General features: G+C 47.3%; 1 protein-coding gene across 8 annotated transcripts in view; it reads right to left on the bottom strand.

The window, feature by feature from the left end:
- The window catches only part of LOC115146232 (steroid hormone receptor ERR2), a 68,752-nt gene that overhangs the window by 15,525 nt on the left and 29,107 nt on the right, over window positions 1-24,120 (bottom strand). For all 8 annotated transcript variants that reach the window (XM_029688187.2, XM_029688184.2, XM_029688189.2 and 5 more), the window contains 2 exons: window positions 17,184-17,294; window positions 16,550-16,711 (listed from right to left, as the gene is read on the bottom strand). In XM_029688187.2, the coding sequence (XP_029544047.1) occupies window positions 16,550-16,711; window positions 17,184-17,294 (273 nt within the window). The remainder of the gene's footprint in view (window positions 1-16,549; window positions 16,712-17,183; window positions 17,295-24,120) is intronic.

The raw sequence follows: 24,120 nt of genomic DNA, 5'->3' as shown, positions 1-24,120 counted from the left end.
CAGCCGTGATTTCTGCGTCAGGTTGGCATGCAATCACAGCCTAGGCTTTGTGCACCCTTTTAATGCCAAGGAGCACTCAACCGGAACACCTTGCCCTCAATGTGACAGCACATAGAAAGCACTTGTTCTAGATTTGTACAAGAGAATGCAAAATCCCTCTGTTATACCAGACACCTCTCAGCAATATGCACACACTGAACACAGCAGCCTGCAATTACGTTTGACGCTAAAAGTCCTTGAATTGAATTCGGTGTTGTGAGATGGAGAGGAGGGGTTTTCCCCCTGCTCTGTCTCTCTTCAGGGCCTAAATTATGGCTCCAAATGGGATCTTGTGTCGTTGACTTGCCGTTTTCCACTCAATTTAATCGAGTAATGAAGTGACTTCCAGACTCCATAGGTCACACAGCGCTCTGGCCGCCATGCTGTGAAGGCAGCCCGGTTAAGTGCTGTCGGAGTGGGTGATTTCCTCTAATGAAATATCAATATTTACATCTTAATTTCCACACCACTGCCTTGGTGGGGTTTGAGGAAACACGGCACAATATTGACCAAAACTTAGAGACCTGTCTGTGTGGTTGAAGGCCCTTTTCCACAAGGCTACCCTGGGTAAGTAGGCTCAAATAGCAGAGGGCAAGAAAAACATCTCTGAAATCTCTGTTGTTCATTTTGAATAAGCATGCTTTCACATACGGTATTGTGATGTTAGGGGACGATTGTGTTTTAAAGGCATCTACATTATCAATTTAAAAATGACATTACATGACAGTATATTTATTTGATCCAGTAAACACAATGGAACTTCAACATACTGTAGGTTACAGTGAATCATCTCTACTGTATCACAGTTTAACCACAATATACCCCCTCGTTACATGTGGACAAGCAGTCCTCAGGAGAAATGTCATGTTGACATAGCATACTACTGTGGTCCATACTACCACACAATCACAGTCATGCGGGGGAAGGGGGGTCTCTCGGTCCCTGCGATTTCAGAGGGTGACAGACAGACATGTGGTGGCTGTGGACAGGGAACCTGCTCTCTTCCTCGCCTCTTAACCAGACCCTGAAGACCATGACTGGGTTCAACAGCAGACTAATTCACTTCATGCTTCAGCTGGTTCTCTCAATGAGCCCTGTCCCTGGCTAGGCACAGTATAAAATTACACCAGTTTTGTTTGTGTTTACAATAAACATAGCCCCTTGAAATGGGTTACAAAACATTGACAAGCTTGGCTGGTCTCTCTGGTTGATAAAGGCAAATCTTGAATAAGATTTCACTGCAATATTTTGTATAATACACATATGAAAGTTATAACACAGGAATAAATGTTTTCTTTGACAGATGATTTCCCTCAGCTTTTCCTGCTCTGCTCCCTGACTTACCTATACTGGATTGAAATACAACAATATCCCTGTCCAAACAGCCCTGTTACAGTCTCTTACCTCTGTCCTCTAAGGTGAGCATCCTATAGATGCACACATGTAGAAATATATTTAAGTTCATCTTCGGATTTTTAGCTTGTTATTCTGGATACAACTGTAAAAAGCCAATTGGGGAGAGCCAAAATCCCCATCCTCCTTATCTCCGACAGACCCCTTCACCGAGGGAGGGGGGTGAGATGGTGGCAGACCAGGCAGGCCTCTGGGTCCACCCCTCGTCAGTTTAATCAGGGTGCCATTTCATCTGCCAGAGCAGAGGACGGCCCAAAATGAAATGCTGGAGATTTCTGTTGAGCGGGAGTTCATATTCTATTAATTTATTATTGTTTCCCTCTCCCCGAGGGCCATTAGCACGGGTCATAAAAAGAGAAGTAATTACGAGGCATGGTGGCCCCCTCCAGCTGCAGCCCCCTCGTATTTCATCCTCAAGCAGACTACTGAACAGACAGAGAGAGCGAGAGAGAGGTATAGAGAGAGAGAGATGAAGCGAGGGAGGGAGACGGAAAGAGAGAGTGAAAGGGGTGGAGGGAATGAAAGAGAGAGATAGGGAGAAGATAAAGAGGAAGTGAGAGATACGGAGAAGAGAGAGGAAGAGAAACAGAGAGATATACAGAGATACAGGGAGAGAGAGAGAGAGAGAGCGAGAGAGAGAGAGACAGAGAGAGAGAGAGAGAGAGAAAGCGATAGGGGGGAAAGAGAGTCATTCTCGCTAGACAGGGGCTGCTACACTATATACAGTTGAAGTCGGAAGTTTACATACACCTTAGACAAGTACATTTAAACTCAGTTTTTCACAATTCCTGACATTTAATCCTAGTAAGAATTCCCTGTCTTAGGTCAGTTAGGATCAGCACTTTATATTAATAATGTGAAATTTCAGAATAATAGTAGAGAGAATGATTTATTTCAGGTTTTATTTCTTTCATCACATTCCCATTGGGTCATACACTCAAATAGTATTTGGTAGCATTGCCTTTAACTTGTTTAACTTGGGTCAAACAGTTTGGGTAGCCTTCCACAAGCTTCCCACAATAAGTTGGGTGAAATTTGGTCCATTCCTCCTGACAGAGCCGGTGTAACTGAGTCAGGTTTGTAGGCCTCCTTGCTGCCCACAAATTTTCTATAGGCTTGAGGTCAGGGCTTTGTGATGGCCACTCCAATACCTTGACTTTGTTGTCCTTAAGCCATTTTGCCACAACTTTGAAAGTATGCTTGGAGTCATTGTTCATTTGGAAGACCCATTTGCAACCAAGCTTTAACTTCCTGACTGATGTCTTGAGATGTTGCTTCAATATATCCATATAATTTTCCATCCTCATGATGCCATTTATTTTGTGAAGTGCACCAGTCCCTCCTGGAGCAAAGCACCCCCACAACATGATGCTACCACCACCATACTTCACGGTTGGGATGGTGTCTTCGGCTTGCAAGCTTGCCCCCTTTTTCCTCCAAACATAACGATGGTCATTATGGCCAAACAGTTCTATTTTTGTTTCATCAGACCAGAGGACATTTCTCCAAAAAGTATGATCTTTGCCCCCATGTGCAGTTGCAAACCACATTCTGGCTTTTTTATGGCGGTTGTGGAGCAGTGGCTTCTTCCTTTCAGGTTATCTCGATACAGGACTTGTTTTCCTCTGGATATAGATACTTTTGTACCTGTTTCCTCCAGCATCTTCACAAGATCCTTTGCTGTTGTTCTGGGATTGATTTGGACTTTTCGCGCCAAAGTACGTTCATCTCTAGGAGACAGAATTTTCCAAGCTGTTTAAAGGCACAGTCAACTTAGTGTATGTAAACCTCTGACCCACTGGAATTGAGAATTATGTGAATTATAAGTGAAATAATCTGTCTGTAAACAATTGTTGGAAAAATTACTTAGATGTCCTAACTGACTTGCTAAAACTATAGTTTGTTAACAAGAAATGTGTGGAGTGGTTGAAAAACGAGTTTTAATGACTCCAACCAAAAGTGTGTTAACTTCCGACTTCAACTGTATATGACGGTATGTGGACACCCCTTCAAATGAGTGGATTTGGCTATTTCTGCCACACCTGTTGCTGACAGGTGTATAAAATCGAGCACACAGCCATGCAATATCCATAAATAAACATTGGCAGTAGAATGGCCTTACTGAAGAGCTCAGTGACTTTCAACGTGGCACTGTCATAGGAGCAACAACGGCCGTGTAAAAGTGTTCTCTGTGGTGATGAATCACGCTTCACACAGACATATCTGGGTTTGGCAGATGCCAGGAGAACACTACCTGCCTCAATGCATAGTGCCAACTGTAAAGTTTGGTGGAGGAGGAATTATGGTCTGGGGCTGTTTTTCATGAGTTGGGCTAGGCCCCTTAGTTACAGTGAAGGGAAATCTTAACTCTACAGCATACAATGACATTCTAGACAATTCTTTGCTTCCAACTTTGTGGCAACAGTTTGGGGAAGGTCCTTTTCTGTTGCAACATACCAATGCCCCCGTGCACAAAGCAAGGTTCATACAGAAATGGTTTGTCGAGATCGGTGTGGAAGAACTTGACTGGCCTACACAGAGCCCTGACCTCAACCCCATCAAACAACTTTGGGATGAATTGGAACGCTGACTGCAAGCCAGGCGCTCCCAACAGCAGTGCCCGACGTCACTAATGCGCTTGTGGCTGAATGGAAGCAAGTCCCAGCAGCAATGTTCCAACCTTTAGTGGAAAGTCTTCCCAGAAGAGTGGAGGCTGTTATAGCAGCAAAGGGGGGACCAACTCCACATTAATGCCCATGATTTTGGAATGAGATGCTCGACTAGCAGGTGTCCACATACTTTTGGTCATGTAGTGTACAGAATATCATGGCTGGCTATCAGAAGGACAAGCGAGCCCTGAATAATTTTGCCCAACGGCATTCTCACTTCAGCCAGTCAAGTGCCTGCCATCTACTTTGAGCAATACTGCCCTTAAAAGAGCCCCAGAGGTTCAGCTCATCTTATTCAGCTCTGTACTAAACTGACTGCTCATCTACCTAAATCAAAGCTTTTATTTCAAAAACATTTCTCTTTTAAAACATCCCCAAATCTACTACTTTTATTTCAGAGACAGATACATTCTTATTTTTTAAAACCACATTTAGTGTTTATTGCAAGAAGCTGTAATGTGTATGATATGTGCTCCTGATCAGTTATACAGTACTGTTTTAAGGTTGATTAAATACATCTGTTTGATACAAACAGACTGGAGCAGATGCAAAGCTGTCTGGTCATTTTGGTTGGAATGTGCGTGTGCAAGCTTGTGTGCCGGTGTGTGTGCCCGTGTGGTTTGTGCCTGGCCATGTGTGTTTGTGCGTGTTTCTGCGTGTGTGTGTGTGTGAGTAAGCTGCAGCTGCCGGCCATGATTCTTCCTGAATTTACATGAAAGCGTCAGGAGGACCCAATCAATAGCTTCTTGGTAATAAATTGCTGTGCTTGACATAAATCTTTTGACCTGAACCTCAGCCACACGTACAGCACACAGCTCAAGTCAGGCCGCCACAAGCCTTTACTTGTAACATATTACATAACACATTACCCAAACTACCCTGTCATAAACGCTTTTACAGATACAATTCAGTACACCTTCAATTTCAGTGGTATATCCATTTCAGTACATCTTGAATTTCAACAGTGGAAAATCTATTATTTTAGATTTGTTGTGAATCATTTTTAGATACTACTGCATTGTTAGATACTACTGCACCATTGGAGCTAGGTACACAAGCATTTCGCTATACCCGCAATAACACCTGCTAAATATGTGTATGTGACCAATACAATTTGATTTGATTTGATAGTCACATATAGCTGGATGATAGATAATTAATAGATTTCCTGTTTTGTGACTAAATGGTTCAGTAATCCACTTTTCAGGAGTGCCAGCTATCTCTACTTTTAAAATGAACACCAGACCATTGTCCAATTATAAGTAGCTGGGAATGGGTGATTTGACCAGCAGCCTGTGAAGGTTATGAGGTTGTATAACGTAAAATACAGTAATCCCCTTGTCTTAATCTGCACCCCCCCGACCCTGTGACCCCGGCTCGGGAGTATTTAGCCGTCTCAAGAGTCCCACAGCCCTCGTTTGGTGTTATATATATATATATCTCTGTTTAGCCCAAAGACCAGGACGATTCTGACTTTAATCATTCACATAATTACACATCATTTATCTCTGCTGCCAACCAGCAACACGCCTTAATGAGGGAGGGACAGCTAATGCCTAGTTGACAATGTCTAAAGGCAAATCATCAGCTCTCTGAAAGACTTCCTCACTGCAAATTAGTAATACTATTGAAACCGTGCTGATGTTGAGCCTTTTGTACGTCATCTTACATCAAAATGTAAAATGCATTCAGACAGATTTGATGCTTGGCTTGCTGGTAACTGCTCATTTAAAATTGTAACAATTTGTAGCATTGTAACAAAACCAAATACTCCCCCTTCTCTGTTCCTGGCAGATGCCCCTTTCCTAACCATCTCCCTCCCTGCTTCTCTCCCGCTGTCTCTCTCCCTGCTTGCCTCCCTGCCTCTCTCCCAGTCTCTCTGCCTCTGTCCCAGACTCACTGCCTGCCTCCTTGCCTGCCTCTCTCCCTAACTGCCTCTCTCTATCCCTGCCTCTATCTCTCCCTCCCTGCCCCTCTCTCTCTCTCTCCCTCCCTGCCTTGCTCTCTCCCTCCCTGCCTCACACACTCTCACCCTCCCTGCCTGCCTCTCTCCCTACCCGTGTCTCCCTCTCTCTTTCCCTCCCTGCCTCTCCCTCTCGCTCTCCCTCCCTGCCTCTCTCTCTCTCTCCCCTCCCTGCCTCTCTCTCTCTCTCTCCATCCCTGCCTTTCTCTCTCTCCCTGCCTGTCTCTCTCCCTCCCTGCCTCTCTCCCTACCTATGTCTCTCTATCCCTGCCTCTCTCTCTCTCCCTCCCTCCCTCCCTGCCTCTCTCTCTCCCTCCCTGCCTTTCTCTCTCTCTCTCCCTCCCTGCCTCTCTCTCTCTCTCTCTCCCTCTCTCTCCCTCCCTGCCTCTCTCTCTCTCCCCTCCCTGCCTCTCTCTCTCTCTCCCTCCCTGCCTCTCTCTCTCTCTCTCTCTCTCTCCTCTCCATCCCTGCCTTTCTCTCTCTCCCCTGCCTGTCTCTCTCCCTCCCTGCCTCTCTCCCTACCTATGTCTCTCTATCCCTGCCTCTCTCTCTCTCCCTCCCTCCCTGCCTCTCTCTCTCCCTCCCTGCCTGCCTTTCCCTCCCTCCCTCCCTCCCTCCCTCCCTGCCTGCCTGCCTGCCTGCCTGCCTGCCTGCCTCCCTGTGTCTCGCTATCCCTACCTCTCTCTACCTCCCTGCCTCTCTCTCCCTCCCTGCCTCTCTCTCTCTCTCTCTCAGTCTCCCTCCTGGTCTCCATCCCTGCCTGGCCATCTTGATACTCCCCCCATCTCAATCTCCCAGAAACCCACTCTGCCTGCCTGTCTGCCTCCCTGGGTTCAGCATCCACCTGATTGCTCAATCTATCTTTATCTGGTGTGTTGAAGTCTACGTCAGAGGGTAAAGTGAATATACTAAGAGCTGTCTGTTGGTGTCTATATTTAATAAAGTACACTGATGAGGTGCTGATGTAATGCCCGGCAGTATTCGCACTCTATTACAAGGATATTAAGCAGCTTGAGTGGGATCAGCCCGACAACACAGTAAGTAGATTTCACAATTGAATGACAAAAAGAAAACAGGAACCCGAAGGGGGCTGTGGGAAGGAGGGGGGTGTAGGGAGCTGACACAGATACGACAACATGCAAGAGGCGTGATCTCTCCTAAACATCAGCACCTTGTTCCCCGCTAACAACTAAACATAAGCTTCATGACCAACGTAGTCTGTACACTGAGCTGACAGGCTGCAATTAAATCAAGTAGATCACTAATAAATAACAACAAGAACCAGGACAATTCATTAGGTTGTTTGGGTCGAACTGCAATGTTAGACTTTGCTATTTCAAAAACGAAATCAGCCATTCTGGGTTTTATCAATATATATCAATATATATATTTTACCATGAAATGTCTTACTAAACATACTAGGATATGTAGTGTGTTTCACCTATTGAAATACACTATCAATCATAGCAGAGCAGGTTTAGGTCTGTGGACTAGAAACAAACAGCAGGAGGAGAACATCCAGCACTCAGTGAACCCACAGAATCATGCCACAGAATTCCCGTCAGAAAACATTCTGACCCTGGAAGCAGAATGGGAGGTCTGACAGCAGGTGACAAACGTCTGCCTCCTCTAACAATGAGACCCTCTTATAAGAGCGGCATGCATGGCAGATTCCACATTGGGGCACGTGACATTCACACTGTGCCTGGGTTAAGTACTGAGGGGGTAGTTTTGGAGGGGTTGGGGGTTCAGCAGCACACCCGCCCTCTGTGACCATCACCACTAATGAAGGGGAACACACAGGTTATAGCCATGTGGAGACTGGCGGTATACTGAGTTCAATCCTAAACCGTGTGGACAGTGAAATGCAGCTGGGGTGGGTGGGTGGCTGGGGGGGCAGTGGGCAGCTATGTGTGTCAAAGTTTGTTAGCACCTTACGAGCAACAAGCCATCTGTCATCGTCCCCCTAACACTGACCTTAATGACCGGGCCCCAGCCCCAGTCCCAGTTTGCCCACGCCCATATTAGTCTCCTCCCTCTGCTGCTGGCTCTATCTGGAGCAGAGAGTGATGCTGGTATTCAAAGCTTCATAATGATTACTAATTAATCAAAAGTAAAGGCTGTCATTAGAGAACCTTATCCTCAGAGATGATAATAGCAAACTGTGCCAGGGAACAGCCACACCAACTTACTTCCTGATACATAAACTCAATGTACTGACTGTACAGTCTGATTACAGTGTGTGGACTATTGACTAACAATTATTATGTCTATCTAGCTATTGTGTTAGTTAGTCCTGTGGTTGAGATCACAGGAGCCTGGTGAGGGGAGGACGACTCATAATTATGGCTGGAATGGAGTGAATGGAACGCTTTTGTCACCCCTTGATCTGTTTCACCTGTCTTTGAGCTTGTCTCCACCCCCCTCCAGGTGTCGCCCATCTTACCCATTATCCCCTGTGTATTTATACTTGTGCTCTCTGTTTGTCTGTTGCCAGTTCGTTTTGTTTGTGAAACCTACCAGCGTTTGTTCCCCTGCTCCTGCCTGTATCTTGCTCCTGTTTTCTAATCCTTCACGATTTTGGCCGTTCTGCCTTCCCTGACCCTGAGACTGCCTGCCGTTCTGTACTTTATCCCACCTTACTGGATTATTGACCCCTGCCTGCCCTGACCCTGAGACTGCCTGCTGTTCTGTACCTTACTGGATTATTGACCCCTGCCTGCCCTGACCCTGAGACTGCCTGCCGTTCTGTACTTTACCCCACCTTACTGGATTATTGACCCCTGCCTGCCCTGACCCTGAGACTGCATGCCGTTCTGTACCTTACTGGATTATTGATCCCTGCCTGCCCTGACCCTGAGACTGCCTGCCGTTCTCTACCTTACTGGATTATTGACCCCTGCCTGCCCTGACCCTGAGACTGCCTGCCGTTCTCTACCTTACCCCACCCTGAGACTGCCTGCTGTGGATTATTGACCCCTGCCTGCCCTGACCCTGAGACTGCCTGCCGTTCTGTACCTTACTGGATTATTGACCCCTGCCTGCCCTGACCCTGAGACTGCCTGCCGTTCTGTACCTTACTGGATTATTGACCCCTGACCCTGAGACTGCCTGCCGTTCTGTACCTTACTGGATTTATTGACCCCTGACCCTGAGACTGCCTGCCGTTCTCTACCTTACTGGATTATTGACCCCTGCCTGCCCTGACCCTGAGACTGCCTGCCGTTCTCTACCTTACTGGATTATTGACCCCTGCCTGCCCTGAGACTGCCTGCCGTTCTGTACCTTACTGGATTATTGACCCCTGCCTGCCCTGACCCTGAGACTGCCTGCCGTTCTGTACCTTACTGGATTATTGACCCCTGACCCTGAGACTGCCTGCCGTTCTCTACCTTACTGGATTATTGACCCCTGCCTGCCCTGACCCTGAGACTGCCTGCCGTTCTGTACCTTACTGGATTATTGACCCCTGCCTGCCCTGACCCTGAGACTGCCTGCCGTTCTGTACCTTACTGGATTATTGACCCCTGCCTGCCCTGACCCTGATTATTGACCCCTGCCTGCCCTGACCCTGAGACTGCCTGCCGTTCTGTACCTTACTGGATTATTGACCCCTGCCTGCCCTGACCCTGAGACTGCCTGCCGTTCTGTACCTTACTGGATTATTGACCCCTGCCTGCCCTGACCCTGAGACTGCCTGCCGTTCTCTACCTTACTGGATTATTGACACCTGACACTGACTCTGAAACTGCCTGCCGTTCTGTACCTTACTGGATTATTGACCCCTGACCCTGAGACTGCCTGCCGTTCTGTACCTTACTGAACGCAGCCTCTGCCAGCTAGCCTACTTCAGCAGTACTGTATCATTCTAATCATTTTAGTCAATAAGATTCTTGCTACGTAAGCTTAACTTTCTGAACACTCGAGACGTGTAGTCCACTTGTCATTCCAATCTCCTTTGCATTAGCGTAGCCTCTTGTGTAGCCTGTCAACTATGTGTCTGTCTATCCCTGTTCTCTCCTCTCTGCACAGACCATACAAACGCTCCACACCGCGTGGCCGCGGCCACCCTAATCTGGTGGTCCCAGCGCGCACGACCCACGTGGAGTTCCAGGTCTCCGGTAGCCTCTGGAACTTCCGATCTGCGGCCAACAAGGCAGAGTTCATCTCAGCCTATGCCTCCCTCCAGTCCCTCGACTTCTTGGCACTGACGGAAACATGGATCACCACAGACAACACTGCTACTCCTACTGCTCTCTCTTCGTCTGCCCACGTGTTCTCGCACACCCCGAGAGCTTCTGGTCAGCGGGGTGGTGGCACCGGGATCCTCATCTCTCCCAAGTGGTCATTCTCTCTTTCTCCCCTTACCCATCTGTCTATCGCCTCCTTTGAATTCCATGCTGTCACAGTTACCAGCCCTTTCAAGCTTAACATCCTTATCATTTATCGCCCTCCAGGTTCCCTCGGAGAGTTCATCAATGAGCTTGATGCCTTGATAAGCTCCTTTCCTGAGGACGGATCACCTCTCACAGTTCTGGGCGACTTTAACCTCCCCACGTCTACCTTTGACTCATTCCTCTCTGCCTCCTTCTTTCCACTCCTCTCCTCTTTTGACCTCACCCTCTCACCTTCCCCCTACTCACAAGGCAGGAAATACGCTCGACCTCATCTTTACTAGATGCTGTTCTTCCACTAACCTCATTGCAACTCCCCTCCAAGTCTCCGACCACTACCTTGTATCCTTTTCCCTCTCGCTCTCATCCAACACTTCCCACACTGCCCCTACTCGGATGGTATCGCGCCGTCCCAACCTTCGCTCTCTCTCCCCCCGCTACTCTCTCCTCTTCCATCCTATCATCTCTTCCCTCTGCTCAAACCTTCTCCAACCTATCTCCTGATTCTGCCTCCTCAACCCTCCTCTCCTCCCTTTCTGCATCCTTTGACTCTCTATGTCCCCTATCCTCCAGGCCGGCTCGGTCCTCCCCTCCCGCTCCGTGGCTCGACGACTCATTGCGAGCTCACAGAACAGGGCTCCGGGCAGCCGAGCGGAAATGGAGGAAAACTCGACTCCCTGCGGACCTGGCATCCTTTCACTCCCTCCTCTCTACATTTTCCTCTTCTCTCTCTGCTGCTAAAGCCACTTTCTACCACTCTAAATTCCAAGCATCTGCCTCTAACCCTAGGAAGCTCTTTGCCACCTTCTCCTCCCTCCTGAATCCTCCTCCCCTCCTCCCTCTCTGCAGATGACTTCGTCAACCATTTTGAAAAGAAGGTCGACGACATCCGATCCTCGTTTGCTAAGTCAAACGACACCGCTGGTTCTGCTCACACTGCCCTACCCTGTGCTCTGACCTCTTTCTCCCTCTCTCTCCAGATGAAATCTCACGTCTTGTGACGGCCGGCCGCCCAACAACCTGCCCGCTTGACCCTATCCCCTCCTCTCTTCTCCAGACCATTTCCGGAGACCTTCTCCCTTACCTCACCTCGCTCATCAACTCATCCCTGACCGCTGGCTACGTCCCTTCCGTCTTCAAGAGAGCGAGAGTTGCACCCCTTCTGAAAAAACCTACACTCGATCCCTCCGATGTCAACAACTACAGACCAGTATCCCTTCTTTCTTTTCTCTCCAAAACTCTTGAACGTGCCGTCCTTGGCCAGCTCTCCCGCTATCTCTCTCAGAATGACCTTCTTGATCCATATCAGTCAGGTTTCAAGACTAGTCATTCAACTGAGACTGCTCTTCTCTGTATCACGGAGGCGCTCCGCACTGCTAAAGCTAACTCTCTCTCCTCTGCTCTCATCCTTCTAGACCTATCGGCTGCCTTCGATACTGTGAACCATCAGATCCTCCTCTCCACCCTCTCCGAGTTGGGCATCTCCGGCGCGGCCCACGCTTGGATTGTGTCCTACCTGACAGGTCGCTCCTACCAGGTGGCGTGGTGAGAATCCGTCTCCACACCACGTGCTCTCACCACCGGTGTCCCCCAGGGCTCTGTTCTAGGCCCTCTCCTTTTCTCGCTATACACCAAGTCACTTGGCTCTGTCATAACCTCACATGGTCTCTCCTATCATTGCTATGCAGACGACACACAATTAATCTTCTCCTTTCCCCCTTCTGATGACCAGGTGGCGAATCGCATCTCTGGCAGACATATCAGTGTGGATGACGGATCACCACCTCAAGCTGAACCTCGGCAAGACGGAGCTGCTCTTCTTCCCGGGAAGGACTGCCCGTTCCATGATCTCGCCATCACGGTTGACAACTCCATTGTGTCCTCCTCCCAGAGCGCTAAGAACCTTGGCGTGATCCTGGACAACACCCTGTCGTTCTCAACTAACATCAAGGCGGTGGCCCGTTCCTGTAGGTTCATGCTCTACAACATCCGCAGAGTACGACCCTGCCTCACACAGGAAGCGGCGCAGGTCCTAATCCAGGCACTTGTCATCTCCCGTCTGGATTACTGCAACTCGCTGTTGGCTGGGCTCCCTGCCTGTGCCATTACACCCCTACAACTCATCCAGAACGCCGCAGCCCGTCTGGTGTTCAACCTTCCCAAGTTCTCTCACGTCACCCCGCTCCTCCGCTCTCTCCACTGGCTTCCAGTTGAAGCTCGCATCCGCTACAAGACCATGGTGCTTGCCTACGGAGCTGTGAGGGGAACGGCACCTCAGTACCTCCAGGCTCTGATCAGGCCCTACACCCAAACAAGGGCACTGCGTTCATCCACCTCTGGCCTGCTCGCCTCCCTACCACTGAGGAAGTACAGTTCCCGCTCAGCCCAGTCAAAACTGTTCGCTGCTCTGGCCCCCCAATGGTGGAACAAACTCCCTCACGACGCCAGGACAGCGGAGTCAATCACCACCTTCCGGAGACACCTGAAACCCCACCTCTTTAAGGAATACCTAGGATAGGATAAAGTAATCCCCCCCCCCTTAAAATATTTAGATGCACTACTGTTCCACTGGATGTCATAAGGTGAATGCACCAATTTGTAAGTCGCTCTGGATAAGAGCGTCTGCTAAATGACTTAAATGTAAATGTAAATTATTGACCCCCTGACCCTGAGACTGCCTGCCGTTCTGTACCTTACTGGATTTATTGACCCCTGACCCTGAGACTGCCTGCCGTTCTCTACCTTACTGGATTATTGACCCCTGCCTGCCCTGAGACTGCCTGCCGTTCTCTACCTTACTGGATTATTGACCCCTGCCTGCCCTGACCCTGAGACTGCCTGCCGTTCTGTACTTTACTGGATTATTGACCCCTGACCCTGAGACTGCCTGCCGTTCTGTACCTTACTGGATTATTGACCCCTGACCCTGAGACTGCCTGCCGTTCTGTACATTACTGGATTATTGACCCCTGACCCCGAGACTGCCTGCCGTTCTGGACCTTACTGGATTATTGACCCCTGACCCTGAGACTGCCTGCCGTTCTGTACCTTACTGGATTATTGACCCCTGACCCTGAGACTGCCTGCCGTTCTGGACCCCTTGCATCCACTCTGAGTTATTGACCACTGCCTGCCTTTGATTGTCGTTTGCCTGCCCCTGTTTTAGAAATACACTTTTGTTTCTTCGACACTGTCTACATCTGGGTTTTACCTGAAACGTGATAGGTATCAACCATGTCTTTGTGTCTGATACAATTCCATCCATTTCAGCCAATACTATGAGCCTGTCCTCCCCAATTCCGGTGCCACCAGCCGTCTAGGGTGGAGATTCTCAGCTACAGTATAACTGTACAATTATACTATAATGTAGTATGGTAATGTAATGTATTTCTAGCCCATAAATTAGAGGAGAGATAACACACTAAATTGATATGGGATCTTGTGAGAGAATGATACCGTTTACGGAAGCTAATAGTACCGCTTTGCTGTTCCTTAATCATCCTCCAATTAGACTCGGTTAGATCTACTCCATGTCAAATTACAGCACTTTTAAAACACTTTTTCAAATGTTAGCCAAGAAAAGGGGCAATGAAAAATATATTGGGAGAACTTAAGTGCCAATCTTCTTGACGTATAAATTGTTACCTTTGGAATCTGGTCATTGCCCATCTGTCAATGTCCTAATCAATGTGGCCCACTTCATAATGAACTGTTAATCTTTTTAATTCCATTGCCAAAGGCCAAAAAAATCTATCAGAATGCAATCAGCAGTTTTCTCCCTCTCTTTTCCTCATAGAGAGCGTGGATGGGGGGAGAAATATGGTCCTCTGTGCTCTGTGGCTGTGCTAGACTGCCCTGGGGTGCCATTGGTGCATAGAGTATTAGTGCATGGAGTCTGGGTCAGCCAGTGAACCATCTCTGATCAGGTTCAGCCATGTACAACTCAATTATGCAGCCATTTCATGGCTGGTGTAGAGGGAAAGACCTAATACAGAGCTCACCACAGGGAGAACAGGGGAGCTTTGGAGTTAGTTTCAGTCTCCCTTTTCATTCTAATTTGACCATTTTATTACCACTTTTGGGGTAGGTAAAGAATCATAAAGGTTGAAAATGAGATTATAGTCCTGACACTGTGTTATCATTTTTAGAAGTTAAAAATAGAATTGAGACTCTGTAATTGAAATGTATAACCCCTGAATGCAGTAAGTCGCTGACTCCTATGAGTAGTCATGTAAATATAAACAATAGGTAAGAGATGCAAATGTTTGTGTGTGGGTATACAGGCAGATCAGAATGCTAATTCATCCTGCTGCAGCTTGTACAGTACAACAGTAACACTATGCAAAGCCAAGTGTTTCCACACATTTACAAATGTCAGACAGTCTGGCTTCCGGTTGGATTTTGGGTTAAACCATCATTATGGAGTGATGAGCATTCTCAGGCCTTCCATGGCAAATCCAATTAAGATTAGTCAACTATCCACTGTACAATGCAGGTTATGATAATCGGATTAACGCAGCACTTAAAAGCTTTGCCATACAGAGCATTCCAGTTAGCACGCCATATTTACTGTCCTGTATGTCAACACAGGAAGACAAAGGCCCTGACAACATGAGTTTAATATCAGTTTAATAGCCTAACGGTAATCAAACCGATTCAACTCTCATATACTTTTAAAGTTATTCAATCATTTGAAGAGAATTCTATAATATTCTCTGTATAATACTACAATCCTGCACATTGCCAGAGGTGAACAGTGGTGTTTTCTCTGTATATTCTGGCCAGAGGTAGTGTACCTGGCTGGCTTGTTTTGGCAAGGTAAATGGGATGGGACTGTGTTATTGGGTCAGTCTGATCCAGTCCTGGGTAAGCTCCTTGGTTAAACTCTCCCTCTGCTGACAATGGGCTGTACAGAACAGTCTGGTTGGGAACGTCCTAATCTCTAGATCTGTAGCTGACAACTACACTTCTTCTCTTCTAAGATATACCGACCACCTGTCTGTCCAGGTACAGTTGTCACACCTACATGTCCTGCACACAACCAGGAGAGGCCCAGCTGAAACTACAGCAGGCGTTCTGCAGCTGATGTCAGCGCAGACACGTCTACTATGCTGATGAGAAGACGAGGGTACAGAGGCTATACAACAGAGGCTGGACTGAGGGACACAGTCTTTCAGTGGGTTACCTCTATGCCCAGTGTGCTATAATGTTCTAGAGTTATCAGGGTCAACCTCAAGATCACACAGACTCTGCTTTGGTTGCTAAAAGAGTCCCTAAACAATATGTTGACTGTCAGAATCAGGAGAAAACTCTAGAAGGGAGCAGAATGTCTGCTGACATAGAATGTGGTATTCTTAATTTAACAGCATCTCATTACCTAACACCTCGTCTATCACGATGTCTATGGAGCAGAGAAGAAACATGATTATGCCTATCAATAATTCAATTGAAGTGTGTGTGTGTGTGTGTGTGTGTGTGTGTGTGTGTGAGTGAGTGAATGAGTGAGTGAGCTGTCTTGTTTCAGAGGGAGGGTCCTGTGCTCTGCTCTAAATCTCCCCTGTGGTTATGGCATATATTGACACCGGGGCTGTAGTCCCTCCCCATTCAGAGTAGGGATTTTAGCTGGACTCGATTGATTTGATTATTTTAAAGCTGTCTCCATTTTGCCCCTAGGTCCATGTGAGCTGCTGACTTTAATTATATGTGTTTGCATTTGTGCGTGTGAGTGTGAGTGTGTGTGTGTGTGTGAGAGTGTGTGTGTGTGAGTGTGTGTGTGTGTGAGTGTGTGTGTGCATGCGCACCCATCGGAAGCAAAGGCAGGGAAATGGATGATGGGATAGAGGGTTCATTAGGGTGACTTGGTGTTGAACTACTCTAAATGGAACTAACAAGGACTAATCATGATGTCAGATTGTACCAGTTGAAATGAATGGCTGGTTCTGTATCTAAACCTCTATCACGTGTTGTTGTTTTAACTACACAGTATGTTACAGCTGATCATGAGTGAATGGTGTTCTATATCTTTCTATGGTGCTCAACTAGTGCAGTGGGCTGTAGATGGGTGGGCGTACCTGGGATATGCTTTGCCCAGCCAATGATGACCACCAACTCCCGGTCAGCCAGGTCACACAGCGTGGTCAGGGCCTTGATGTCACTCTCAGGCATGGTGGGGTCAGGCATGGCGTAGATCTTCTCTGGCTCGGCCACCAGTAAGTGGGACACTATCTTTGTGACTGACGAGGAAGCAGAGATGGTCAAAACAACAGTCAAAAGTCACATTACTGTGATGCAAATACAGGTACTCTCAGATACAAACGTACATGCTAGGATATACAATCATTCACTCTCTCTTTCTCCCTCTAACAAGTAAACGAATGAATGGTTTAATATGGTTGATAATGAAAATTCTCCTCACATTACTCAACATTATGTGAGAGGATATTCCTAGGACTGCTATCCCTGAGAAGCCAGTCACTGTTTAATATCGGTCATCTGCTCTGAGATTTGTCATAACTCAGCTGTTACCAGAACAATGCCTGTCTGGCCTAATATATATTCTCTAGAATTGCTCTCCTATGGAAATACATCTATCCAGACAACAGGAGAATCTGGTGTGAATAAAATGCATCTGTCTTTAACTGAACCTGGTCTGGGGGAACTCTGCGGGAAGGGGGATGGGTAGTGAGGTAACAGAGCACTACTCACGGGGTTTTTTGGCAGGAGGGGGGAGTGTGAGGCCCAGGTACGTTGTGTTCTCTGCATCCATCCTCCTCTTGTACTTCTGTCTTCCCCCTCGCACACGGTCCAGACGCACACCTGACACATGACAAGATGCAAGGAGAGCTTTGAGTAGGAAATCCAATTTCACCATTCGGACAAATAAAATGAATGAATCAATTCTACAACATAGGAATGTTATCAATAAAAATAACAATTTAACAATTTTAAGTAGTTCCACAATTAGTACATTGTTATTGGTAGAGAGTTACACATTTACGTCTAATTCCCCAATCACACACTCAGATTCACTCATCAGACTCCGAAATGATCAAAAACCAATACTAAACTATTCCTCTTGTTATATGAGGGGGCATTATGTCTGAATGCCTGACCAAGCTGAGGTGTGTGTGTCTGCCCAGAGGAATGGCTCTGTTCTGTTGTCTGCATGGTGAGAGAGAGTAAAGGGAGTGCCAGTGTGTCAGAGGGACTCTGCGTTCCCATATGCGGTCCATGCCTGGCTGGTCTACTGTGACACTGCCGAGCCTGACGGAGCTCTAAACATATGAATATTTAATGCAGGGTCAATGATCTCACAGACTGGTCCTCTAATTATTTCGTTTTTTTGGGTGAGGTGGACGGCATACTAATGAACAACAAGGCAGGTACCGGTGAGCTCAGTGTCTAGAGGCCTCTGTGTCCAGCCATGTAGCTCCTGTAGGAGGAATGAACACACAACCACATCCACACACTGTCTGGTGTACAGTCTCATAGAATTATGACACAGATAGATAGAGGTTAGCTTTCCAATAAAGGCTCCTTCTTTCACCCCTCTTTCACGGGACAGTAGTGAGGCCTTATCACTCTCTGCCACTCACAGGGGACCCGCACTGATACTGTAAATGTCACCAGCCTCATCGTAACATAAGTTATTTATTATTTCATTATTTGATAAGAGTGTTTCCATTTGGATTGTCCTTTCTATTCTATTATTTTTCAACGGAGTAAAAATATTTCATCTGCAGTGTTCCATTTATGTGATACAGGATGGTGTTTGTTGATTTCATTTAATCGTATGCAAAACATTTATGTGATACAGGATGGTGTTTGGTGATTTCATTTAATCGTATGCAAAACATTTATGTTTCACGTGCATCATCCTGATGGGGCTGCACAGTGACACGGTACTGCACAGGGACACGGTACTGCACAGGGACACGGTACTGCACAGGGACACGGTACTGCACAGGGACACGGTCCTACACAGGGACACGGTCCTGCACAGGGACACGGTCCTGCACAGGGACACGGTCCTACACAGGGACACGGTCCTGCACAGGGACACGGTCCTGCACAGGGACACGGTACTGCACAGGGACACGGTACTGCACAGGGACACGGTACTGCACAGGGACACGGTACTGCACAGGGACAAGGTCCTACACAGGGACAAGGTCCTACACAGGGACAAGGTACTGCACAGGGACACGGTCCTGCACAGGGACACGGTCCTACACAGGGACACGGTCCTACACAGGGACACGGTACTGCACAAGGACACGGTCCTACACAGGGACACGGTACTGCACAGGGACACGGTCCTACACAGGGACACGGTCCTGCACAGGGACACGGTCCTACACAGGGACACGGTCCTGCACAGGGACACGGTCCTGCACAGGGACACGGTCCTACACAGGGACACGGTCCTACACAGGGACACGGTCCTAAACAGGGACACGGTACTGCACAGGGACACGGTCCTACACAGGGACACGGTCCTACACAGGGACACGGTCCTACACAGGGACAAGGTCCTACACAGGGACACGGTCCTGCACAGGGACAAGGTACTGCACAGGGACACGGTCCTGCACAGGGACACGGTCCTGCACAGGGACAAGGTCCTGCACAGGGACAAGGTACTGCACAGGGACACGGTCCTGCACAGGGACACGGTACTGCACAGGGACACGGTCCTGCACAGGGACACGGTCCTACACAGGGACACGGTCCTGCACACTGCTGAATGTGCCTGATGGATCTTTACCCTGTATAGCAAATGTCTATCCATTTCCCCTAAACAAATGGATGCTAAACCAGATTTGATCAGAGGTATTATCCTGTAGTGTATGTATGGTCTAGCTGGTGGAGGAGATTTATTTGTCAGCACACCAAGTGCCCTCTGCTAAAATCACTGACAGGGAGAGGACTTGCTTGATGATTTCATCACTTTATAACTACAAAGACAGTGTCATAGCTGGGTATTGTGTGACCACTGCAAATGAGGCTAATACAATTTCCCCCTCAGCCTGTACTCTCTTGGAGGATGGGTTTGGATGTCCCTATGTACAGTGATTAGAGGTCAATGGAGGGAACAGACAGTGGGGATGGATGGGGAGCAAAAAGGAGATGATTTAGTACGTAAATAATAGCCTTCATTCAATAGAAAGGACTGAAACGATGGATTATGAAAACGGTCATTTTCACCCCTTCCATTGAGTGAACCATACCCCCTTCTCCCAAACTAGACTCTATGCATGGGTAGCTATAGCAAACAGGATTATCGTGTAGGAATAGAATAAGGAGATTTTATTCGACTTATATAAATTATTTGATTCCCTAGAAACACATCTGATTAGGATTGTCTTTAAATTTCCTGACACTGTCAACCTACTAACCTAATTACCCACAATTCCCAGAAGAGACCCATCCTTCTCAGCAAACACTGGGGGATCATCTGACGGCTGCCACATTAGCGAACATCACAAATTCCTCATTCCCCAATTTACATCTTTCATATGTAGCATGTAAAAATAGTGTCAAGGAATATTTGACCAGTAAATCTATTCAGGGACGAGGCCTCGAGTATGAACCCATGACAAGACGGACTCCTATGTCACCAAGTTGGTGCTTGCTAGGTTTAAGTGCTTTAGGAGGGTTACGATTCAGATTTATCTGGTTGTACTATAGGAGTGGAAAATACCAGCGATAATTGTGATGTCACCATATTCTAGAGTTTCTCTGGGCTCTCCTGAGGAGCTCAGATACAGCCAGGTGGTATGAATGTACCGTAGCCTATGAGCTGTCCCGTGGTGTTGGGCTGGGCTGGCTGGTGAGTCATGTGGCTGTACGTGTCAGCCAGCGTAAAGCCACAGTGACGAGGAGTCCCAGGTACATGGGTGCCTCTTGTAATTAGAGCTTTCCCGGTCATAATTACCAGATGCTGACAGGAATTAAAGCTTGGCACTAACCTGTCTCATTTTACAGTCAAACAGGACCATACAGGGAGGGAGGACAGGGAGAGAATGAGACAGAGAGCAAGGGATTGTGTCAGAGAGAGAGAGAGAGAGAGAGAGAGAGAGAGAGAGAGAGAAAGAGAGAGAGAGAAAAGTAGAACAGTTCTTTCCATGTGTCTGACTCCTCTTGGAGAAACTCACAGAGGCCTTGGTCAAGCCTATGTGTCACTTCGGTGAGCCATGGACCAAGCTTTGGATTGTTTGTTTGTGTCCGGTACATCGGTACTGCATGTATTTGTGTGTATGTGTCTGTGTGTATGTAAATGTGTCTGTGTGTATGTAAATGTGTCTGTGTGTATGTGAATGTGTGCGTGAAGAGGGGTGAGTTCTGCCTCATCACCTCCGTGTTTAACGGCCTGCACCATCACCCTGTGTTTGGGTAAAGGGAGGGTGATTGTGGCTGGTTATCTCGGGTGTCAGCTCAAAGCAGGGTGCAGGGGTAAAGGGGTAAAGGGCTTTTGGCCAAGGCGGCTGGCATTTGTGCACAGATTAGCGGCGGGCTAGGGGCGGGGGCGGAGGCCAGCTGACCTAGGGCTCCTCTTTCTCTCCAAAAACAACAATAATCCCACTCAGAGCACACTCCTACAAAAGGGCCTGTCTTCCCTCACTTTGTGTGGCCGGCCGTAGTAGGGGCCCTTATTTTGAGCCCGTCACCTGTTCTGGATGTCTCTCCCTAGGGAAAGTGTCAGGATGTCTGGGATGGTTGGCAGTGCCAAGGGGGGCTTAGGCGGACCCTATTTTAGCTGGGAAAATCAGAAGGCCACATGGCGAGGCATGGTGAACCCTGCCTTTCAAGGCAGCCACCCTGCTAAACCCCCGTCAGCACTATTTCAAAGAGCCCCTGTTGCCAGCTTTGCATGCTTGTAAGCGTGTTGCAGCATTTTTAATCACGAGTGGTGATGAGCGAGGGCAGCGGAAAAATGGTCACACGATGGCCCTCCTATCCCTATCTGCTGATTGGGCCCCCAGTCTGCTCTCATCACATGCTCTGTCCACCTGCCCATAGTGTAGTGGAACTATCTAACCCTATTGCAGTAACATTAAACTGGGTTCACTCCCCACTCAAGATGCAGGCTCCATATGAAGGCCAAGTTACACTTGGGCTGTTTGAAACATCTCACATTGCATGTTCATTCTTTTAATAGGTTCTTATGGAACCAAACAATTGAATCCCCTGAAGCACACATTCAGTGGCTGTCTGTGTACATGTCTTACTTATGTGTTGGTGTGAATCCATTTTTATGTGTATGCATGTATGTGGCTTGTGTGTACGTACTTTATGTTGTAGTAAGGATGCTTTATGTTGTAGTAAGGATGCTTTATGTTGTAGTAAGGGTGCTCTTGTGGAATGGGGTTGTTCTATCGCGTGTCTTCTAATCAGAGTGATATACAGGAAGGTTTCTTGTGTATCAGCCTCTTTCACCCTCCTTTAAAACATGTCTGTTGTGCTCTCACCTGTCAGCCCAGGGAACATAACAAGATAGAGCCTATTACTGAGAGGTGGCACAGCGGTACTGTAGCGTGGGAGTGTGTGTCGTGTGTGTATGTGTCTGTTTGTGTGTGTGTGTCTGCATGTGTGTGTGTCAGTGTGTGCGGGGGCATCTGCCACTGAATTATGTCAATGTAATCTCTCAATAGTATCTGTTCCTCTTTCTCTCTCTCTCTCAGCTCTGATCCCCCTCCATTGATCAGAGGAAAAACCTGTAGCCCCTGACATTTGATTCTTCTATTGATCACTTCCTCTTTTATACAGTCGGGGGAAAGTAGAGCGATTCAACTCAAGTCTCTGGCAGATCCCCTTTAAGCGGACTGCTGATCTTTGGAGATCACTTCCCTTACACTTCCCTTAAGACGTCTACAGAGATAAACTGGAGCCTTTTCCAATGGACTAAAAACATGCACTAATTCCTTACCATGTACTCGCTTAATCAGTAGGGGAGGTAAAGCCTTGAAATGCCTTGCTTTGAAAGGTATTAACTATTAACCTTAACATGGGCACTGAGGGAAAAAAGTAATTCCTTTGCACTTCCAAGATCTCCCTGAATGTCTTGAAATTCAGTTATATCATGGCCCGTGTGGCTAAGATGTTAGAGCATGGGGCTTGTAACGCCAGGGTTCAATTCCAATGGGGGACCAGCATGAAAAAGTATGACAAATGCATGTAGTCACTACTGTAAGTCACTTTGGATAAGAGCGCTAAATGACTAAAATGTGAACATTTAAAAAGAGATGTTAGGTGTGTTGTGATGCATTCAAATGTACTGTAGTTCCATAGAGCGCCTGATGTTAGGAAACTGCATTACACCTTTGGTAGAGCTATAAAGTTATAATTAGTATTTTCTTTTTTCTTGAGTGAATGACCTTTCTGCAGTAATGAACTCCAGAGGGGTTGCTTTAGTCACATGAGCATTGACCATCTCCAGCCCCTGAGCCTGGACATGGCGTTGAGCCGATGGCTTCGTAGAGCTTAGACTAGCATCTCCTCCAGTCCCTAGTTCCCGTGACCAGATTCATTGGTTTCACACTCACGCACGCCGCCGTAAGACGCCTGACCTTGATCTAAGGAGAAGATAGCGTGTGGCGTGCATTAAGATGCATTTCACATCTTTCTGTTAATTTGGGAAATGTATTTACTTCGCTGGAGGTGGGAGAGAGGAGGGTGACCTGGTTCCTGAAGGACTTCACAGAGCCAGAGGTAATCTCTACCTCCATTCTAATATGTGGCGAAACCCACTCTGTAAAAATTAGCGTAGTTTTCAATCTGTGGATATGCTGAATATACAGAAGTATGCATTAGAACGCTGGACTAAGTCTCTCTCTGCATATTTGATCTCTACACTCTCTCTACTATCTCCTACTTTGACCCGACACTGGCCAGGCATTTATGACCATCACTACATATTTTGTAGTCTCTTATTCCCCCAGATGATATATTGGCATTAATTTTTCATCAGATAGTAAAGCGCTGAACCTGTCTTTCTGGCCCAGTCTCTTTATCTTGCTTCATGCAGTACGGCGATTATGTTACAAACCAGAGATCTATATAGACTAATATGCCGTTGGAGTTGGGATAGGATGTACTATACATTCCATTCTCTGGTGAATTAAGGGAGAGGTGGTTGGGGAAGCAGTTGGGTATACTGCATGTCATGTTGATCATTAAGGATACCAAAAACAACATGAAAATGGTTGTACTTAGTTAACAACATATTTTAAGGGATTGTAATTAGGCTACTGCTATGGAGTATAAAATGAGAGTATAAAATGACTAATGTTGTGTTCTTCTGCCACTGTAATAGAGAATATCTCCCTCTGAGTCTTTTCTTCACGTCTACCCTGTAGTACAGTGGCAGTGGAGGGATAATCATGCTTAGTCAAACATAAGCACCACTTGACCTATTCTCACCAGCGCTCGCGGAAAGTAAGACATAAAGAGCATGTTTCCTTAAAGAGCTCTTCCCAGCGGGCAGCTAAATAAATATGACAGCACCTCCCCATTCCCCAGCCACGCTGCTCTCATTATTCATGTGTTGGGGCTGTTTGGAGAGACCAACAAGTGAGGAGGGGAGGGGGATAATGTGGCAGTAATGCAAGGGAAGGGGGCCAGGTTGGTAGGGGGCTAGGGC

This window comes from Oncorhynchus nerka, linkage group LG18, assembly GCF_034236695.1.
Source record: "Oncorhynchus nerka isolate Pitt River linkage group LG18, Oner_Uvic_2.0, whole genome shotgun sequence".
Classification (NCBI taxonomy): Eukaryota; Metazoa; Chordata; class Actinopteri; order Salmoniformes; family Salmonidae; genus Oncorhynchus; species Oncorhynchus nerka.
The sequence above is the reverse complement of the archived record's forward strand: the minus strand, read 5'-3'. Positions and strand labels throughout refer to the sequence as shown.